This window comes from Xenopus tropicalis, chromosome 1, assembly GCF_000004195.4.
Source record: "Xenopus tropicalis strain Nigerian chromosome 1, UCB_Xtro_10.0, whole genome shotgun sequence".
NCBI lineage: Eukaryota > Metazoa > Chordata > Amphibia > Anura > Pipidae > Xenopus > Xenopus tropicalis.
This window is the reverse complement of record NC_030677.2, coordinates 95,310,460-95,329,706: the sequence shown is the minus strand read 5'-3', so window position 1 is coordinate 95,329,706 and position 19,247 is coordinate 95,310,460. Positions and strand designations below refer to the sequence as shown.

The window sequence follows — 19,247 nt, the reverse complement described above, 5'->3', positions numbered from 1 at the left end:
TAGTAATTAATAAAGGTTTGAAATGCCCACTAAAACTGTCCTTAGATGAATAAATAAACTTGTTTGCTAGTGATGAGCAAATTTTTTCCCCAGGCATGGATTCGCAGTGAATTTCCGCATTTCACCATTGTCGAATTGTTTCATGAAACTTCTGCGAAAATTTGCAGCGGAAAAATTAGTTGAGCGTCCAAAACGGTTGCATCAAAATAGGCCAAAAAAAAGAAGCAGGTGACAAAAATGCTAGCGACAAAAAGACGCGGACAACAAAAAAGTTGCGCTACAAACAAGTTTCAAAGATTTTTCACTGTTTGGGAGAATTTTATGGTTGTTAAGCGAATTTTATGGCGAAGTGATATGGGACAGATTTACTCATCACTATTGTTTGCCATTTTGGCAGATTCTGACTTTTCCAATTATTTGGCCTCTGGGTCATATTATAGTTGGGATTTTTAAACCTGATCAAAAATAACTGGTCAGTTCCCAGACTGTTAATTATGAGATAAAGTAATAGTGCACATCGACTCAAAACAGACAGTTATCACACACAGAGATTAGCCTATTATTTTGGAGGTCCGAATCTGCATTAAAATTTCCTTGTGCACGCCCAGCTTTACTAGAATTTCAGTCTTAATCTTTCTACAACACCATAGAGGTTTTGCTTTGCTTTGCCTTCCTTTGCTTGTCAGGGGAATATACAGGCATTTAAGTTGCATTTTAGTGCCTTCTGTGTTCAACCCTGCTACACTGTTCAATTAATATGCATCAGGGTTTGCCTTATCCTAGGTCTTTGCCACTCATGGATACAGTTGTCTCTGCAATATATCTCAAAGGAAACAACAGAATGATTACCATGTTTGCCCACAGAAGATGAGTTCAGTAGGATATATGATTACAAGGTCCAAAAAGATGTACAGATATAGGATCTATTTTCCAGAATGCTTGGGACCTGGAGTTCTCCAGATAAGAGATTTTTCCAAAATATAGATCTCCATATCTTAAGTCTACTAAAACTCATTTAAACATTAAATAAACCCCAACGGGATTACTTTACCACCAATGAGTCATGCAGCTTAGTTTGGAGAAATTACAAGCTACTGTTTTATTTTTATTCTATGGGAGATGGCCATCCTGTAATTCTGAGCTTTCTGGATAACAAGTTGTTGAAAAATGGATCTTATACCTGTAATTCTTATTTGGTCCCTAAACTAGTTCAGAAAAAGAACTATGATTGACTATATTCGACTTGTTACCCCCATTAAGTCAATATCTAGATAACTGAAAATACCCCTAATTATAACCTGTTTGACCTGTTTGTGAAGCATTTTCTGTAATTGTTGCTGGGCTTCAATCTCCTTAACTAAACTGGGAGGATTTTAACATATTCCAGTGACAACATACTGAGAGACAAATACCTCCACTTTTTTATATCTAATGTCTCACCACAAGGTCTTAGTAATACCATAGATACACCCCCTCATTAAACACAGCATACAAGTAGGAATTTGTGTGCAGGATGTTTTTTGTTAATGGTTTACTAAACCTAGTTAGGCATTGATCGTAAACCTGCTTTTAAATAAGGGTTATTTCTCACTCATCAAATACAGAATGGCAATACTAAATGGAAATCTTAATGTATTGGGATATATATGGATATGTTAGCCTCCATCCCCCACCCAAAAAAGCAAATACATTTACAAAACATTCACAACATGGGCGTCCGCAGAAAATTTTCCAAGGGGGGGCAAGTAAGCTAGCATCATCCTGCAACAGACAAATATATATATATATATATATATATAAATATATATTTATTTATTTTTTTGCAGGATGATACTAGGGGAGGCTAAAGATGGCCCATACACAGACTGACCTACAGCTAATGTGACACTTAGTGGATTCGCTGCTGGCGTAAAAAGTCAACCTCCCAACTACCTCTTGCCGTTCCCACTGACTCCCAGGGATACTGTACAAAAGTGCGGGTGGGGGTGCTTTTTTTTTTTTACCCTAAAATGTTTAGTATGTAAAAGTATTCATACGCCCACTTCTGTTAGGGGATCTGCAAACATTTGTGTTTGTGATCAGTTAGCTTAAAGGGGTAGTTCGCATTCAAATTCACTTTTATTTTTAATGGTTATTTAGCTTTTTGTTCAGCAGTAGTGATGAGCGAATCTGTTCCGTTTCGCTTCGCCGAAAAATTCACGAATCTTTAAAAAGATCCGCGAAACGGCGAAAAATTCGCGAAACGGCGAAAATGTCGTGCGGAAAAAAAAATTTGTCGCCCGCGGCTATTATTTTGTCGCGCGGCTATTGTTTCGTCGCCCGCAGCTATTATTTTGTCGCGTGGCTATTGTTTCGTCGCCCGCGGCTATTATTTTGTCGCGCAGCTATTGTTTCGTCGCACGCGACTATTGTTTCGTCGCACGCGGCTATTATTTAATCGCGCGGCTATGACTTTGTCGCGCGGCTATTGTTTCGTCGCCCGCGGCTATTGTTTCGTCGCCCGCGGCTATTGTTTCGTCGCACGGCTATTGTTTCGTCGCACACGGCTATTGTTTCATCGCCCGCGGCTATTATTTCATCGCGCGGCTATTATTTCGTCGCGCGGCTATTCTTTTGACGCCCGCGACGATTCTTTTTTGACGCCGGCGACAATTTTTGGACGTGCGGCGAATTTTTCCGCGGCGAATTTTTTCATCCGTTTCGCGAAACAATCCGCCAATGGCGAAACGCGGAAATTCACCGCGAATCCATGCCTGGCAAAACATTTCGCCCATCACTATTCAGCAGCTCTCCATTTGGTATTTCAGCAGCTATCTGGTTGCTAGGGTCTTATTTACCCTAGCAACCAGTTAGTGGTTTAAACAAGAGATGGGAATATGAATAGTTAAGGGGCCTACTTGGAAAAATAAGTAATACAAAATTATAATAATAATAAAATTGTAGCCTCACAGAGCAATATTTTTTGGCCCCCATTTGAAATCTGTATAGAGGCAGAACAGAGGCAAATTATTAATAATTAGGAAGACCAATTGCAAAGTTGCTAGGAATAGGCCATTTTATAACATACTAAAGGTTAACTTAAAAGTGAACCACCCCTTGTCAGCTAGTGATTCTTTAGAACTGTATAGTACCTGTGTATAGTACCTGTGTATAGTACCTGTGGGATGAAAACTGCAGCAAAAGTTGAGAGTTGGTTCTTAGGTAAAGTTACAGCTGCAGATTCTTCTTTTCAGTCTTCATTTCTGTTTCCAGTTTGCAAAATATCCCGATCCCTGTGTGCATCTGTGCTCTGATTGGTCAATTTTACTGTCTGTCAAGGAAGCTGGCTCTGATTGGGGAATCCACAAGAAGAAAGATCCAATCGGAGCACAGCAAAACGGGCTTGAGGGGACAGTGCAGAAACGGAGTAAGGTTTTTTTTGTTTTTTTTGCTACTTTTCCAGGGGGGGGGCAAGTGCCCCCTCTTGCCCCCTTCTGTGGACGCCCATGATTCACAATAATTTCTAATTGTAGAAAACAATTTGTTTCACTCTCCTTTAAAAACAGAAAGAACCAACTGACTGGAGTCATTAAACAGACAATGAACTGCTAATAAACACAGCCTACAGTTTCTCTTAAGTCATACTAATGTGGCAGATAATTGCCTCTCAGACTGCATATTTCAAATACCGTGGGCTGCAGGCTATGTTCTAATTTCAGTTGTAATATGCTTGTCCTTAGCACTTTGTAATACTAATTTATAGGGCTACAATGTTGTATTATGGACTGACTGTGTTATAGACTGAAGCTCTGTGAAGTTACTAGTGATGAGCGAAATTTGCTGCGAATCCATGCTTGGCGAAAAAATTTGCTAATCACTAGAAGTTACCTAAAATTTGACATTTTTCACAAAGTAAAACATTATACTGATTTCTGAATATATTTAGCAACTGAGAGGAGGAAATGTGCATTGAACCTAATTCTGGTTGTATTTTATCAAATACAGTAAAATTATATAGTATGCATTAAAAGTCTAACCAAATACTAAATATTTTGCAAAAAAGTCTACCGAAAATCAAACTGAATGCAAATCCTTTTTTGCATATTTACTGTACAAACTGAAAACACACAGATTTGTGAAAAATAAAAATTGCATCAATTTTGAATAAAAAATTATCAGGTTCAGTTGTCCAGATCCTGAAAATCACATGGCTTTGACTTCTGTTCAGTTGAAATTTGGCCAAATCTAAATCCTGCAAAAAGTGCTAATATTTGTCTGAATACTAAATCCCTAATTTCTTCATATTAAGCCTAGTGATCAGTGACACTGGCTCATTTTGCTGAAGAGTTCAAAAAATCACAGAAAAATTTGTGAAATGGTAAAATTTTGCAGAAGTCGGTGGAAAGGTGTCAATAGTCTTTCCCAGCCCAAAAAACTATTTTTTTTTCTTTTTTGGCAAAAGACATGGAAATTTTAATAAGGACATTAGTATTTTCTCCAGCTACAAAAAAACAGTTTACCATAGCAACCAGACAGTGGTGTGAATGAGAGACTGGAGAGACTTAGAGGCCTAAGCAAAAAGAAAAAACAAATTATAAAAAGTAACAATAAAATAGTAGCCTCATAGGGCAATAGTTTTTGGCTGAGGGGTCACTGACCCTGATTTGAAAACTTTTTGAAAAGTGCTATACTTTGTCTGCCCTATGCTGCCTATGTGTCCTACTCTGCCTGCCCTATACTGCCTGTGAGAGGTCAACCTGGCAGGGGTTTGTTCTGGAAGTTTGTTAGCATTTGGAAATAGTCATTATATGGTCCCTAAGGTGTGTAATTATGTGCTGGGGTTTGCTGTGCTATCCACAGGGAAGGCATATGGATTTAAGGGTGTGTCTTAATATGACATAATATAATTCTTTCACCAACCATTTGGGTTTTTGCTGTGCTACAACCATTAATGTGGGTATGGTCTTGCGACAACATGGGTGTGGCTTGAAGTGGGTGTGGTTTAAAAAGGGGGAGTGGTCAAAACAAACTTCCCTTATTGGCCCTCCACCATGTAGGCCAGAAAAATTCCGGCCCTCAGTACCACAGAAGTTGGACAGCACTGGGCTAAAAAATAGAAATAATGAATATGCAAGCAAAGCATCTATCACACATAATTCGTGCAGTCACACTGTGGTTGAGATGTTTCCAGTGTGGCAATGCAGCAAATCATAAAAAGGATCTTGGATCCTGAAGTAAAACTTTGAATGCCAAAATAAATAAATATTGCAAACTTTTAGGATACAGTGACCAATTTTTTCAGGGATAGGCGTAGCTACAGTGAATTGCATAGCAGAGATAAATCTACTTCTTTTCATACCACAGGAATTCTCAAAAAGATGGAAAAGCTTCTAGACAATATGTTAGGCAGCCTGGTGGATCAGCCACTCCTTTGTAGATTATATGGTATAGTTGTCACTGAACAAAATGACTGAGTTGTAATGACCATAATATATTTTTAGTAAAGGAGGGGCAGACGGAACATAGCATTGGGAGTAAGGAATTCAGTTTATATTTAAACGGCTTAAACTATCTTGCTGTAAGAAATGCCAGAAGTACATTAGTAGTGTATGACATAACCCATAGTCAACAAAAGCTCACCCATATGCCAGTCACAGTGTTATTTTTAAACACATGAAAACAAATGTTTGGTTGAAGAAAAAAGAATTCTGTATGATAAGTATTATTTGAGATTTTGGGGGGATTTACTATGCTCCAGACAAAAATGCAACTGGGCTCTCCTTTTTGCTCATCTACAGAGCACTTCTGCCTGGAGGAATGGCTGCTCCCTGCACCACATGGCGGATAAAAAATCCAACAGTTTATTTAGTGCCAGTTTTACAGTGCACAAAAGAGAAAACAGGGTGGCCCTAGCAATACTGACTGTTACTGCCTATTAAAGGGGGAATTTATCGTTAGGTTGACTTTTGCTATGATAGGGGGTACTATTCTAAGACAACTTGAAATTAGTTTCATTTTTTAAAATTTGGAATTTTGGAATTATTTAGCTTTTTGGTCAGCAGCTCTCTAGTTTGGAAGGTTAGAAGCTATCTGGTTGCTAGGGTCCAATTTAGCCTAGCAACCAGGTAGTGGTTTGAAAGAGAGACTGGAATATGAATAGGATTTGGGGCTAAATAGAAAGATAAGTCATAAAATGTACTAAGTACAATAAAATTGTAGCCTCACAGAGCAACATTTTTTAGCTGCTGGGATCGGGGATTTCCCCCCCCCATATAAATGCAGGAAAGATTCAGAAGAAGAAGGCAAAAAATTCAAAAATAAATAATAAAGAAATAGGCAAATCTCTATCATGCTAAAAGTTAACCTTAAGGTGAACCACCCCTTTAATGACCAAGTCCATTTCCATATGTTGTGTTTCTTTTGGAGCTAAAGTAACAACAAAAACTTATAAGCATATATCCAATATATCCAAAAATATTTATTATAAATTTATTGCAGTGTGCAGAATATAACAAATGTATTTGGGGGCACTGCTGGGCTGCCTACCAACGTATTAGGGGGAACTGCTGGCTACTGATGTCTCATGTCTGTGTGTCCTTTGTACTGATGGGAGGGGCCATTGGGGGAGTGGCCCTGTGTAAGGAGGGCCCGAAAATTTTGTTGTGAGGGGCCCTGTGATTTCTAATGGCAGCCCTGTGGTCAGGTGATCTCTGAGGGAGCACACAGCACATCACTAAATGGTGGATCAAGGGAAAGGATGTAAAGGGGCAATATTAATTATATATACCAGTTGGCGAGATTCTTTAATAGGTCACTTAACAAAATGTAAACTATCTGTTGGTTAAGTATTCATTCTGGGTGGTATAGTTTTCCTTTAAGATTGGTCAGGTGGTCTTGGTGAAGAGGGGCCAGAAAATTTCATACATTGTTGCAGACCACATTTTCTGCTGGGAGCTGGTGAATATAAAACTATTGTACCTGATCCCGAAAGGCATCCAGGAGCTCAAACCTGGTTTGATTCCTCTTCCCCCATCAAATGAGTTAAAGCCAGGCAAATGAGTTGCAGTCTATAACTTGTTATGTGGCTAGGGCAGTGGATTTGGAGGATGAGCTCGAGAAGGCTATGTGTGTAGTGAAGCAGTCTATGATGTGGTTGATATTTACCACTTAGAGGTGCGGCTCTTCTTCATGGCTGATGTTCCTACATGTTAACAGATAGTACTTTCTGCCTGGGAAGTATCACTTTGCATTTGGCTGATGTGCAAACTAGAGAACGTGTAATATTTCACATTTTATTTACCAAACACTACAGATTTATCTCACCTTTACCAGATTTCCCTGTTTAAAACTCTTCCAATACTTCAATTGAAACACTGAATTCATTGAACATAACATGCTTAGTTCACCTTTAACAGTGAGCAAGGGGTGGACTTTTCCCTTTTTCAAATTTTGCAAGTACTTTTTTTGAAATAAAGTCAGTGAGGGAGCTGGTTGTAAAGATAACTGAAAGGGTGAGATGCTGGTAACAGTATCTTCACACAAAGCTCCTTATTAAGTAATATACAATGTAATTTGATGACAGATGTTATTAATGTACAGTTCAAGTCATTTTTTGTTATAAGAGGGGCCCCTCTGTAAAATGGTGTTGTCATTGGCTTTGCTGGCAGAATCACAGAATAAACATTGCATTTTACATATGTGTTTCATACTAATTCGCATATTACTACTTCAGGATTATGCCCTTTATTTAAGTTGCTCTATTTGTGATTGTTAAATATATGGGACACCCTAGGTGGTAACCTGCATCATTTAATATTGTATGGTAGGCTGAAAACACTAATTAAAGGGGTGGTTCACCCAGGCGACCCTGGGTGAACCACCCCTTTAATTGGTGTTTTCAGCCTGGTAGCTTGGAAATTCCAAACTGAAGAACTGCTGAACAAAAAGCTAAATAATTAAAAAACCTAAAATAATAAAAAATAAAAAAACAGTTTGCAAACTGTCTCAAAATATCCCTTTTTGCATAATATGTAAAGTTAAGTCAGAGGTAAACAACCCCTTTAAAGAAGAAGGAAAGTCATTTTGGCATTTTACTGCCAATAGATTCACCACATTAGTGCCACCTAGAAAGCTATATTCATTCAGCAGAAATCTTTACTATACCTGAGTATGGAGCCCTAGAAGGTACATCTGATAGCAGCTGCCATTTTAGCTTGGTCTTGGTAGCTTCCTGCTGCAGTTATAGCTGTTGGAAGCTCAGATCACAAATTCCTAAGGGTGGGGGAAGTGAGTTCTTATGCATTCTTATGGGAGAGGGGAGCAGCAGGGGGAGAGAGGACAGAACTGAGCAGACTCATGCCCCAAACCTGAAGGAGCCCTAAAAGAGAGGAAGTCAGATATCGAAGAACATGTTCCCAAAAAAGAAGACAAGAAAGCCTGTGTTTCTTTAGATAGAGGACTCAGTGCAGCATTTCTGTGAGTGCTTGGCTGTATTTACAGTACATACACCTTTCTGATAAAGCTTACTTAGTTTTTACCTTTCCTTCTACTGTGTGAGATTGTAGTACAGGCAGCCACTGTCTGTAGTTTCTTCTTTACCCCATGGGAAGGCACCTTCAAGTAGTCCTCCAGCACTGGCAGTAGGGACAGCAGAGGCATAGGTTGCATTAAACCAGTTCGCCACTGCCTTTGCCTGCTGTGGTCTATCAGTTTGACAAAGACAAAGTAGTGTAGCTGCAGGTACCAGGTGTTACACAATACCTGCTACTGCATATTGTACATAGAGTTCATACATGGTATACGTAAACATTTTTATCTCCTCCACAAATCAAAATGAAAATGCTGTATGTTATTATTAAAGTCAAGATACTATTGATATCAATCTCTATCTGCTTTCCACTATTACTGTTCTTGTATACTTTAATAACAACATTAAACATGTAATCTATTTATTATACACTGTACTTGAATATTTACTGCTTGACAATCCCTACAACAGGAAATGTGTACCATAACGGATACTGGCTGCACTCCAAAAATCAGAAGACGTTAAATTAAAACTGTAATGTTCCCATGTGATGTCTTAAAAGCATATTATCTCATACGACGTAGAAACTGTATTTGCATTCATTATTTATTGCATGATAGTACTTACTTGCCTTAATTGCATTTGGGATTTTTTTTAAAGCGTACCAGTTGCAAATTAAAGCTCAACAGCTTGTCACTTAAAGTACAAGTAAAGCCTATTTCACTGGTGCCAGTCAGAGAAAAGTGTATCAACCCAATAGTGCATGCACAGTAGAGTAACACATGCTAGGTTTACTACATGAAGAAGAATTTAAACTTAAGATGCCAGAAAAAGTAAAATACTGGCACAGAACAGACAGTTTTTTTTCTGAACAGGAGCACATGCCCTTGCAAAAAACTCCAGCTTTAGATGTCTGTACTAAGCTTTACTCTGCCTCCATGGGTGCCACCTGACATTATGTAACCAATAGAAAGCATAGCAGAAACCTCCATGCATACTGTAATATTTTTATAACATTTTACTTGGATAAATAAAACTTTAAAAGAAAAAAAGGTAAAAAAAAAAAAAAGAAAATCAATTGAAACACCTGAAAAAGTGTCTGAAAGGTGAACCACCCCTTTAAGTATCCACAAAGCTCTGATATACAACATTCCTATTTGCCTTAGTGACCTAACAGGTTTCTGGATAATAAATATTAGGAGTCATTTACTATTACACCAGGCAAAAATAAAAGATTGCTAATGGGTGCAGGAGTGCACCCCTTAATGCTTATGCAATGAGCACTACTACCTGCGTCGCCCTGCCTGCTGTAAAACTTTTAGGAAATATGAGAATTAACCAAATTACTTTGCAGTTAATTTTTCAACATTAAGTTAAGATTATGTAATGAGTAGGTCTTGCATGTAATTATTTATAGGTAAAGAGGAAAATGCTTTACCTAAAATGTAGTCAATAACATAATGTTTCACACAGGTGGCTTGTCTGTGCACACAGAGGTGGATTTCAGTGCAAAAATGCATAATTTTTGCATCAATATCTGTCTCATGTGTGCACTGAAAAGGAATGCCATGCCTGTCATTGCACACACAACACAGAGATAATAATAAAAAAACAACAAAACACAAATACAAGAGTATTGTAGAAATGATACCTATATTGGCTAACAATAAAAATACATTGCAAGCTTTCGGAGCTCTAAGGCCCCTTCATAAGGCAAAATACAAATGAGAACAGAAATGGCACAACATTTATACTGATAGATCAAAGAGAAGTGTTTACAAGCAATAAATTAGGAAGTTACAGAAGGGGCCTTAGAGCTCCGAAAGCTTGCAATGTATTTTTATTGTTAGCCAATATAGGTATAATTTCTACAATACTCTTGTATTTGTGTTTTGTTGTTTTTTTATTATTATTTTTGACACTGGCTAACACGGTACTACAGTTTTTGTTTTGTGACAACACAGAGACAAAGTCAGTGATTCTCCTCCTGTCTTGTTGGTGCAGTGCACCACTAGTCTAAAGGAATGTTGTGAAAAAATCCACATGGGATCTTACTGTGCACATTGTTTAATCCTCTGTTCAAAAAGTCTTACAAAGTAATTGTTTCTCAATCATTGCTAGAATTCTATTATTGGTGACTATCTGCCCCATTAACATCTGGCCAGATATTGGTCAAACAGACCATCGGAGTGTCCCAAACACTGACAGATAAGCTGCCTACTTGGTCTGAATGGGACAAATTGGCAGGCCCAGATTTGTGGTGAGGCCACAAAGGCCCGGGCCTAGAGCGGCACAAATTTAGGGGTGGCATGCCGCCCAAGACGCAGTATAACATTGCTTACATACAGAGCAATGGGGACTGGATGCGCATAATCTTCAGTGCGTCCTCTCCCCACTGCTCCGTATGCAAGCTAAGTGGGAATGCACACTGGAAAGGGGTGGGGGTGACAGTTTAAATCTGCCCTTATATTACCACCTTAACCACTGCCAGTTTGTCTCTCAGCTGGAAATTCTTGCTGTTGAGTACCTTTAAGAAAGTGGAATGTTGACAGCATGAATTAACAGTTAACAAAAAGGAAAGGGTAGGGGAGGAGGGGAAGCTGAAGCACCAAGAAGACACTCACAGTTCATTGTCAAGTGGGGGGTAATGGAGTTCTGAAGCGACTAGGAGCTTTGTGAATGTAGCAGCTAGAGATAAAAGGGCTGATTCACTAAAGTGCGATAAATTTTATTGCATGCTTTTTTGCGTTAATAAGAGTATTACCGCGTGCGTTAAGTCGCGTATCGCATGCATTATTTTTTGCACAACCGCATGCGTTAGTTTTAACGCATGCATTAAATAGCGCACTGAAAAGAATACTAACGCATGATTCACAATCACTTAGGCGCGCTAAATATCGCATTAGGCTATGCGAAAAATAACACCTACTTGAGGCAGGCGATAATTATAGAAAAGTACAGTAAATGAGCTTTTGCAATAAAATATGGACTTTGCAGTGCTATTTATTCAAGTATGTGTTGGCCCCAGAGTGACGCAGCCTCCAGTTTGCAGGGAAATGGTCATTTTTAATACAGTAATTTTACGAAAGTATTGGCATGTATGGCTAACATGGCGTGCGTTTATTCGCGCGACTATTTATATGCGGCTACAATTGATGAAATGTTTGCCAGGCATGGATTTGCGGTGAATTTTTGGACGTGCTGCGAACTTTTCCACGGCAATTTTTTTCATGCGTTTCGCAAAACAATCCGCCAATGGCAAAACGCATGAAAAAATTTGCCACGGAAAAATTTGCCGCACGTCCAAAAATTTGCCGCGAATCCATGCCTGGCGAAACATTTCAGCAATTGTAGCCGCATATAAATAGTCCAATAGGCCAATTTTTTTGCCCGCACGACATTGCGAATTTTTCACTAAAGATAAACGGAACAGATTCGCTCATCACTAGCAGTTACTATTTATAAGCAGCAACTAATTATATGCTACCATTTATATGTAGCGACAATTCATATGCGGCTACTATCTATTTGCGGCGACTATACACGGGCGTTAATTAGCACATGTACCGGCAAATACCGAACGAAAATAGTCTTCACGAGTTAACTAACGCATGCAATATCGCGGGTAAATTACCGCATTATGCTTATAGTGAATCGTGCGATAAGTCGCGAAAATTTAGACACAATAACATTTTTAACGCGCGCTATAAATAGCGCACGTTTATCACACTTTAGTAAATCAGCCCTAAAGTCTATAGTACAAACTTAACTTTGATGATGGCTACATATGACAGTGCCAACATTTAAAGAATATCAGAGCATATCTGAAAAGAAAAAAAAAAATCACACAGTGCTCCAGAGTATGGGAAAAGGTAAAGCTAACAACTGTGCAATGTATGAGAATCCCTCCAGGTCTGGACTGGTTATTTGTGGATTCTGGCAAATGCCAGACGGGCTGCTGTAAGATGCCATAGACAGTCACTATTTATTAGGCCTCTGGGGGCTGTTTAGGCCCAAGTGTACTTAAATTGTCAGGGCCTGTTTTGAGTCCCTGTCTGGTCCTGATTACCCTTTTATCTTTATCTGCCCTGGTGCAATATACATTTACCCACTACACCATGGTCGAATTTTCTCCTCATCTAACCACCAAAAGTTTGCTCAGTATATCAGGTATGTTTTCACAATGGCATTGTATATTTACTTAACTCCATTGGGAGCTTAATGTGCCAAAACTTCAAGAGCATATTTTCGCCATACTATTTAATGGGAAAAATTTGCTCCAAAGAAGAATATTAGCATGGTGGTTGCTCTGTTGTATATAATTTTTGCCAACATTTCCTCTTGATAAATTGGTTTTGGTCTTGATATTTAAAATTTTGCAATGGAGAACTTTGTGAAAAGATTTTGTAACTAATACCCCATGTCTTTAGGTGGCCGTACAAGGGCAGATTTAAGCTGCTGATTCAAGTGCTTTAAACCAATTCGGTATCTTATCTGCCCATGTATGGGGCCTTCCGACAGGCCTTCCCGACTGATATCTGGCCAAAAATTGGGCAGATGTCAATTGAACAGGCTTAATTTTTCTGTTGAATCAAGGACACACTGGCTTATTGATGCAAAAATCCTCTTCCTCTCATCTAGGAGTAAGTCAAGGCCCCTTCACTGCTAAAGTCCTTATTATAGCTTCCCATAAAATACTGAATAACTTATTATAACCTTCAAAGCCCTTCATTCTTCTGCACCCCACTACATCTTTATTTTTGTGTCTCCTTGCATTCCTGTTGCCTTCTCTTTTCTTCTCAGAGCCACCAACTGGTCACACCAACACCGTTGTTTCCCACCTTGAATTTTTCGCTCTTGCTACTCCTTACATTTGGAATGCCACCCCCAAATTCCTCCAGAGAGAGAATTTACCTCTTGGAGCACATGCACATTTATTTCTGGAGCACATGCAATTTCTGTAAACTGTTCCTTCCTCTTGTTTCTTTAACACTTTGCAATTATTCTTTAATGTAACTTTATATTTATTTGTATTTATTATTTTATTGACCCCTATTTGATAAATGTATTGTTCTGCTGTACAATGCTGTGTACATAAGTAGCCCTATATAAATAAAAATATACATACAGACACAGCGGTAATTGGTAGAGTACTTAAAGCCCAAGTACATGTTTTACAGTTAGAGGCAATAGGTACAAGCACATCAAGTACATAATCGTGGGTCCCAAACCACACTGTACAGTAAGAGGCAGTGGGTAACGGCAAGAAGTGAGAGGAAGTAGTTACACCCAAGCACAATGCACAGTGAGTGGCAGCTTGGCACTGAAATAAAGTGAATAGTGATGAGCGAATCTGTCCTGTTATGCTTAACCATAAAATTTGGGAAACAGCAAGAAAATTAGCGAAACGGCAAAAAATCATTTTGTCGCGTAACAAATTTTTTGACGGCCGCGTCTTTTTTGTTTGTGCAACTGTGCCCAATTTTAACACGATCGTGCCTAATTCTGACACGACCGTGCCCATTTTTTACGTGACCGCGCCCAATTTGATGCGACTGCAACTTTTTTTGACGTGCAGCGAATGTTTCAGCATGAATTTTCATGGAAGTTTCATGAAACAATTCACCAATGGCGAAATGCAAAAACTCGCTGCGAATCCATGCCTAGCGAAAAAATTTGTTCATCACTAAAGATGAAAACTTGGGAATACTAATCCATAACAGCTAAAGTGATTGCATTGAATTTAAATGTATCCCAGTAACTGGCAATAATTGGATGTGCCACTGATATTTCATAGGTTCTGTTAACTTTTAACTGGCACCTCAAACAAAGTATACTGTGCAAGGCAATGGGTACTGGCACCCCAAGGGCATTTTATACTGTGAAATAAAGCCCAAACGTTATGGGTGGGGCATATACTCCTGGTTACAATACCCATTGTTTCTTGAATTACGCTTACTTACGTATTTATTTTTTAGCATTATAACTATAGAGATAAAAGCTTAGCAGCGAGTTTCAGCATTTTAAAGGAGCAGCTGAGTGTTTTCCCAAAGTCTCTTTGAAACAGTTGTAGTACTGCTGGTTTCTGCATAGCTGAATCCCCTCCCTCAGGGCACACATGCACACATGCTCAGTCAGTCACAGGGTATTGCAGCCGCCAGAGAAAGACAACAATCTGCTCTTAATCACATCCTTTATCCGTCCCTTTTCTATATATGGGAGAAAGACAAGGGGTCTGTATTGCAAAAAGGGCCAAAACTGTTGGGAAACCTAAACTCATTTGTTGGATTTAAGAGAGAATTACCAGCTGCGGGACGTGCTGTTGCAAAAGAATATAATTGTGCTGTGAGGAGGAGGAGGAGGACATCTGCATAAGGAAAGAGTGAACAGACGAACGAGTAAGGAAAAAGCAGCACAAGCACAGGAAGAGAAAACAAGTAAAGCAGAAATCCATATCCACTGGAAGAAAGTGAACAAAGATCAAATGTCAGAATAAAAGTGGCATGGGGATGCACGAAATGAGGTAAAATAACAGAGAAAGCTACAAAGTGAGAAAGAAACAAAGAAACTGAAGTGAGAAGGAACAGAGCACAGATAGCCTGTACCGGCTCCCTTGTGCTGAAGCTGGCTGAATAAGCTGTTTAAAAGATATCTAAAGGCTCCCCAAATTCTGAAAATGAGGCACAGCAGGACTGGGACACTAATGATATGCCCACTCCTAGCGGCACTACTAGTGTTATGTCTGCCCATCTCCCCTCCTTACACTGGAGCTGAAGAGCCATCCTGTCAAGGAGCCTTTGACTTATACTTCATTCTGGATAAGTAAGTACTGAAGTATATTTACAGAGTGCTGAAAATGGTGCATTTTGGCAGTAAGGAGTTAAAGATAGATGGTGTGGGCTGCACCATCCTTCCTGTGTTATTAAGCAAGGACTATTCTCTGAGGTCAAACAGATGTTTGAACTAAAGCAAACAGTTCTTCCTTCCAGGCAGGTTAGAGTGCATTACAAAACATGAATAAATAGAATCTGCCCAGAAACATCATACATATGAAAAAGAGAAACAATCTTGCTGGGAAACCATGGCAAACTTGTTTGTCTTGTCTTGTGATTAAGGTATCAGAAACTGTTGTCTCTCACTGTATTTTGTTATGTGCTTGGTGTCTAGTACCCACTTCCTTTCATATGCTTGAGGTGACAGCAGTACCCACAGTCTCTCAATGTATAATGTGCTTTGGCATTATACCATGTCTTTCTCTGAATAATGTGCTTGGGATATGAGCTAATGGTACAAGTACATGCTACCTTTCACTGTCTAATATGCTTGCTGTTCATGCGCCTGCTGCCTCTCTCTCTGTATAATGTGCTTGGGGTGACACTACAAACTGCCTTACACTGTAAAATGTCCTTGCTGTGTAACCAGGGACTTACATAATACTCTTGGGGTGTCTGCACCCTCTGGATCCTGCTGTATTAAGTGCTTGGTGGCCAGTACCTGCTTTCTGTCAGTATATAATATAATTGGGATGTTGGTATGAACTATTAGCATTTTATAACATACAATTTGGTCATTTCCCTATGGGACCAAACAGTAAATTGTATCCTTATAAATGGTGCTTAGTGATGTCATCAGTTATAATCGGATGTAATTTCTGTTACATGACTCGCTAAAATTTGTATATTATAATAAATAAAGAACACTCTGTTGTAAAATATGAGGATATTAGAAGGCTATTAGAGGATATTAGAAGGCACCTTGGAGTTCCATGACCTGTATAAAAGCACTTGGCCTTCGGCCTTGTGATTTATATGATCATGTAGCTCCTCAGTTTTTAGAGTGCCAAAGCACATTACAGGTATAGGGCCCATTATTCAAAATGTTTCGGACCTGGAGTTTTCGAGGGGTCTTACCGTAATTTGGATTTCCGTACATTGTCTACTAAAAAATAATGTAAATAATAAACCCAATAGGATTTTTTGCCTCCAAAAAAGAATAATTATAATTCAGTTGGGATCAAGTACAAGGTACTGTTTTATGATTACAGAGAAAAATTAAAAACATTTTTTAAAAATCTAAATTATATTATTAAAGGACATGTCAACCCTAAAGATAATTTTTTGCCTAATAAAAGAAAACGTTATTCCAAGCAACTTTCCAAAGTGAATTAATTGTAAAAGTTTAGTACTTTAAAAGTCATTTGTAAATTTAATTGCTATTGAAAGCAGCATTTGCTGAACTCCTGGTTATGACTCCTTAAACAATGTTGCAAAGGTCAGTCTCCTCCAGCAAGACAGGTCTGTCAATCTGCTGCCTTGTATTACTTTATTTAAAATGCCAGAGCCACCAGGGCAGAAAAAAAGGACTGGCAAATACTTTTACAATACTTCTATATACAAATAAGTAAGAAACCATTGCAGATTTTTAATAAATGTATACTACAAAGTTGCTTATAATTAGGTTTTTTATTAGGCAAAAAAGTATATTTTGGGTTGACTTGTCCTTTAAAATGAAGTATATGATATACTTTATATAGCATATGATGTACTTTATATACCATAAACCATTTTTCTGTGCTTGGGGATGTTACTCCATTACTAATTGCTCTGGATTACTTATTGCCCTCATTACTTAATGTGCTATGTATCCATTCCTCTCACTGATTATATGATGTGTATGCCAGCATCCACTTTTTCCACTCTATAGGGTACTGTGATTACCCTATCATTACCTTTGATAATATTGTGTAATATTTTGCAGAATGCTAGTACCATAGAGCAGATGTTTTTTGTAGGTAAAAGAAGTATTACTTGTGGTGCAAACTAACAAAATATCCATTAGTTGTACATGTTGCCTTAAAAGATGGGCATAGTATTCAAATAGTCAATGCCAAAAACATTTCTTCAGTACACTGTGCAGAATATATTGCCCCCTCCCAACTCTAGTTTGAAATATATTCTACTGAATTAATTTTGTTACCAGGCCTTTTTTAGTAAAAACCATGAAAAATAAGTGACATTCACTCTTTGTTAAATGTGTTGCACAAACTATACATTCAGAAATGTAGTGTTTCTGTGTTAACAAAAACACTGTATTAGAAGAATGTGGGCCTAGCAGTAACTGTAATTGTTGATGAGCAAAAATTTCCAAACCTATGGCTGAGGTAGATACATGTGCAGATTTAAAACTCCCTTATTCTTAATTTTTGTTAAAGAAAGAACACTATGACAGTGTGAAAAATTGTTATAGCTGAGCTAAACAAACGTGTGAGCATGGCCTCTGTGTGTGTTTATCAGTTTATCAAATGTTTTTTTCTGCCACCAAAGGTCTGGCATAACTCAGAATAAATATTTGCATTTTACAAATATGCCATATTTAAAATGTTTTTAAGGACATTCAGACTGGGAATTAAAGTTAGCAATAATGTTTGCACAAAAAAAGCAACATTCTTGTCCAGCTTTATAAATATAACCAGGGACAGGGCAAATATGTTCACTGTGCTCAAGAGCAAGAAATGCCCCCTTGGCTAATGCCACATGTCGTGTAGGTAGCATATTCTTGGCAAGTCGAAAAAATCCTCCTACCTGTGCCTGCACCTGATAGCATTGAATACAATCAGGTGCAGGCACATGTAGCCAATATCTGCCGAAAATGCAAAGTCTTGCACTTTTTTGCGGATATGACTTGCCCAGAAGTAAAATGGAAAGAGGGACAAAAAGAAATGACCACACCCATTTTTACAACCACACCCCCTAAATACCACTCCCATTTTACTAAATTTGGCAGGTTATTTAAAGTTTGAACACATTTGTGGGGGTTTTGGGGTCGTTTAATGTGTATTCACTGTTTGCTAATGCAGGTGGAATTGCCCTCAAGAGATCTGTTTAGCTTGTTAAGATTTTTGGGCTCTCTGCCAAAAGCTACTTTTTAATTAAGTTTGTATCTTTTTTAGAGTTCAGTGCAGTAGATCAAAGGAAAATAAGAGACTTTTCAGTAAGAATCCAGGACTGCGGGTTGAGCTGTTAAAAGAGGGACTGTCCCGTGAAAATCGTGACAGTTGGGAGGCATGCCATAATTTGTTTGTGATAAAAATACAGACTTAATTTGCAAACTACATAAGACAGGCCCTATTGTGAATCTCTGCAAAGTGCTGCAGAATATGGCAGTGTTAAACAAAGGACAATAATAATTAATTGAGGAGTTGTGGCAGATCCCCTGTATGCTACACTTAACCCAGTAGAAAGTAGATAAGATAGAAAAAGCCAGATCGGTTTATTTTCTGTTAAAGCAGTTCTTAAGCTTGAGGATTTTTGAGTAAGAAATGTGGCCTGCCGCATGGTATAAACAACCACTAGCTACACCACATGTGTAAAAAAAAAAAAAAAAAAGTCTGTCCTAAAGAGACCTTTTAATAAGGTGAAAGAAAATCTTGACTTAAAGAAACATTACATCTTTGTTCAATGTTCCTTGTGTACTTGTCTTATTGTATTATTTAGAACCTAAATACTTTATTTTCCCTAGTATACAGTATATGGGGACATAACTTGTTCTGTTAGCTGTTTCTAGTCCAAGCTTCCACTGTGCACTGGTTATTTGGCCACAACTTTACTCAAAGTGATACTAACACTAAAAAACGACTCTTCAAAATATGAATGTACATAAAAAGCTGCCTATAGTTCATGTTAATTGTTTTTCGTTGATAGATCTGTTTTTATAAGTAATTGTTATTTGAAGTTCCTAAACC

General features: G+C 38.3%; 1 protein-coding gene across 2 annotated transcripts in view; it reads left to right on the top strand.

The window, feature by feature from the left end:
* Positions 1-14,630: 14,630 nt before the first annotated feature.
* Positions 14,631-19,247, top strand: part of antxr2 (ANTXR cell adhesion molecule 2) — a 102,009-nt gene continuing 97,392 nt past the window's right edge. The window contains exon 1 of one of the 2 annotated variants that reach the window (XM_031895921.1): positions 14,631-15,029. In XM_031895921.1, coding sequence (XP_031751781.1) covers positions 15,010-15,029 — 20 coding nt within the window. In that variant the 5' untranslated portion in view covers positions 14,631-15,009. 2 annotated transcript variants of the gene reach the window in all.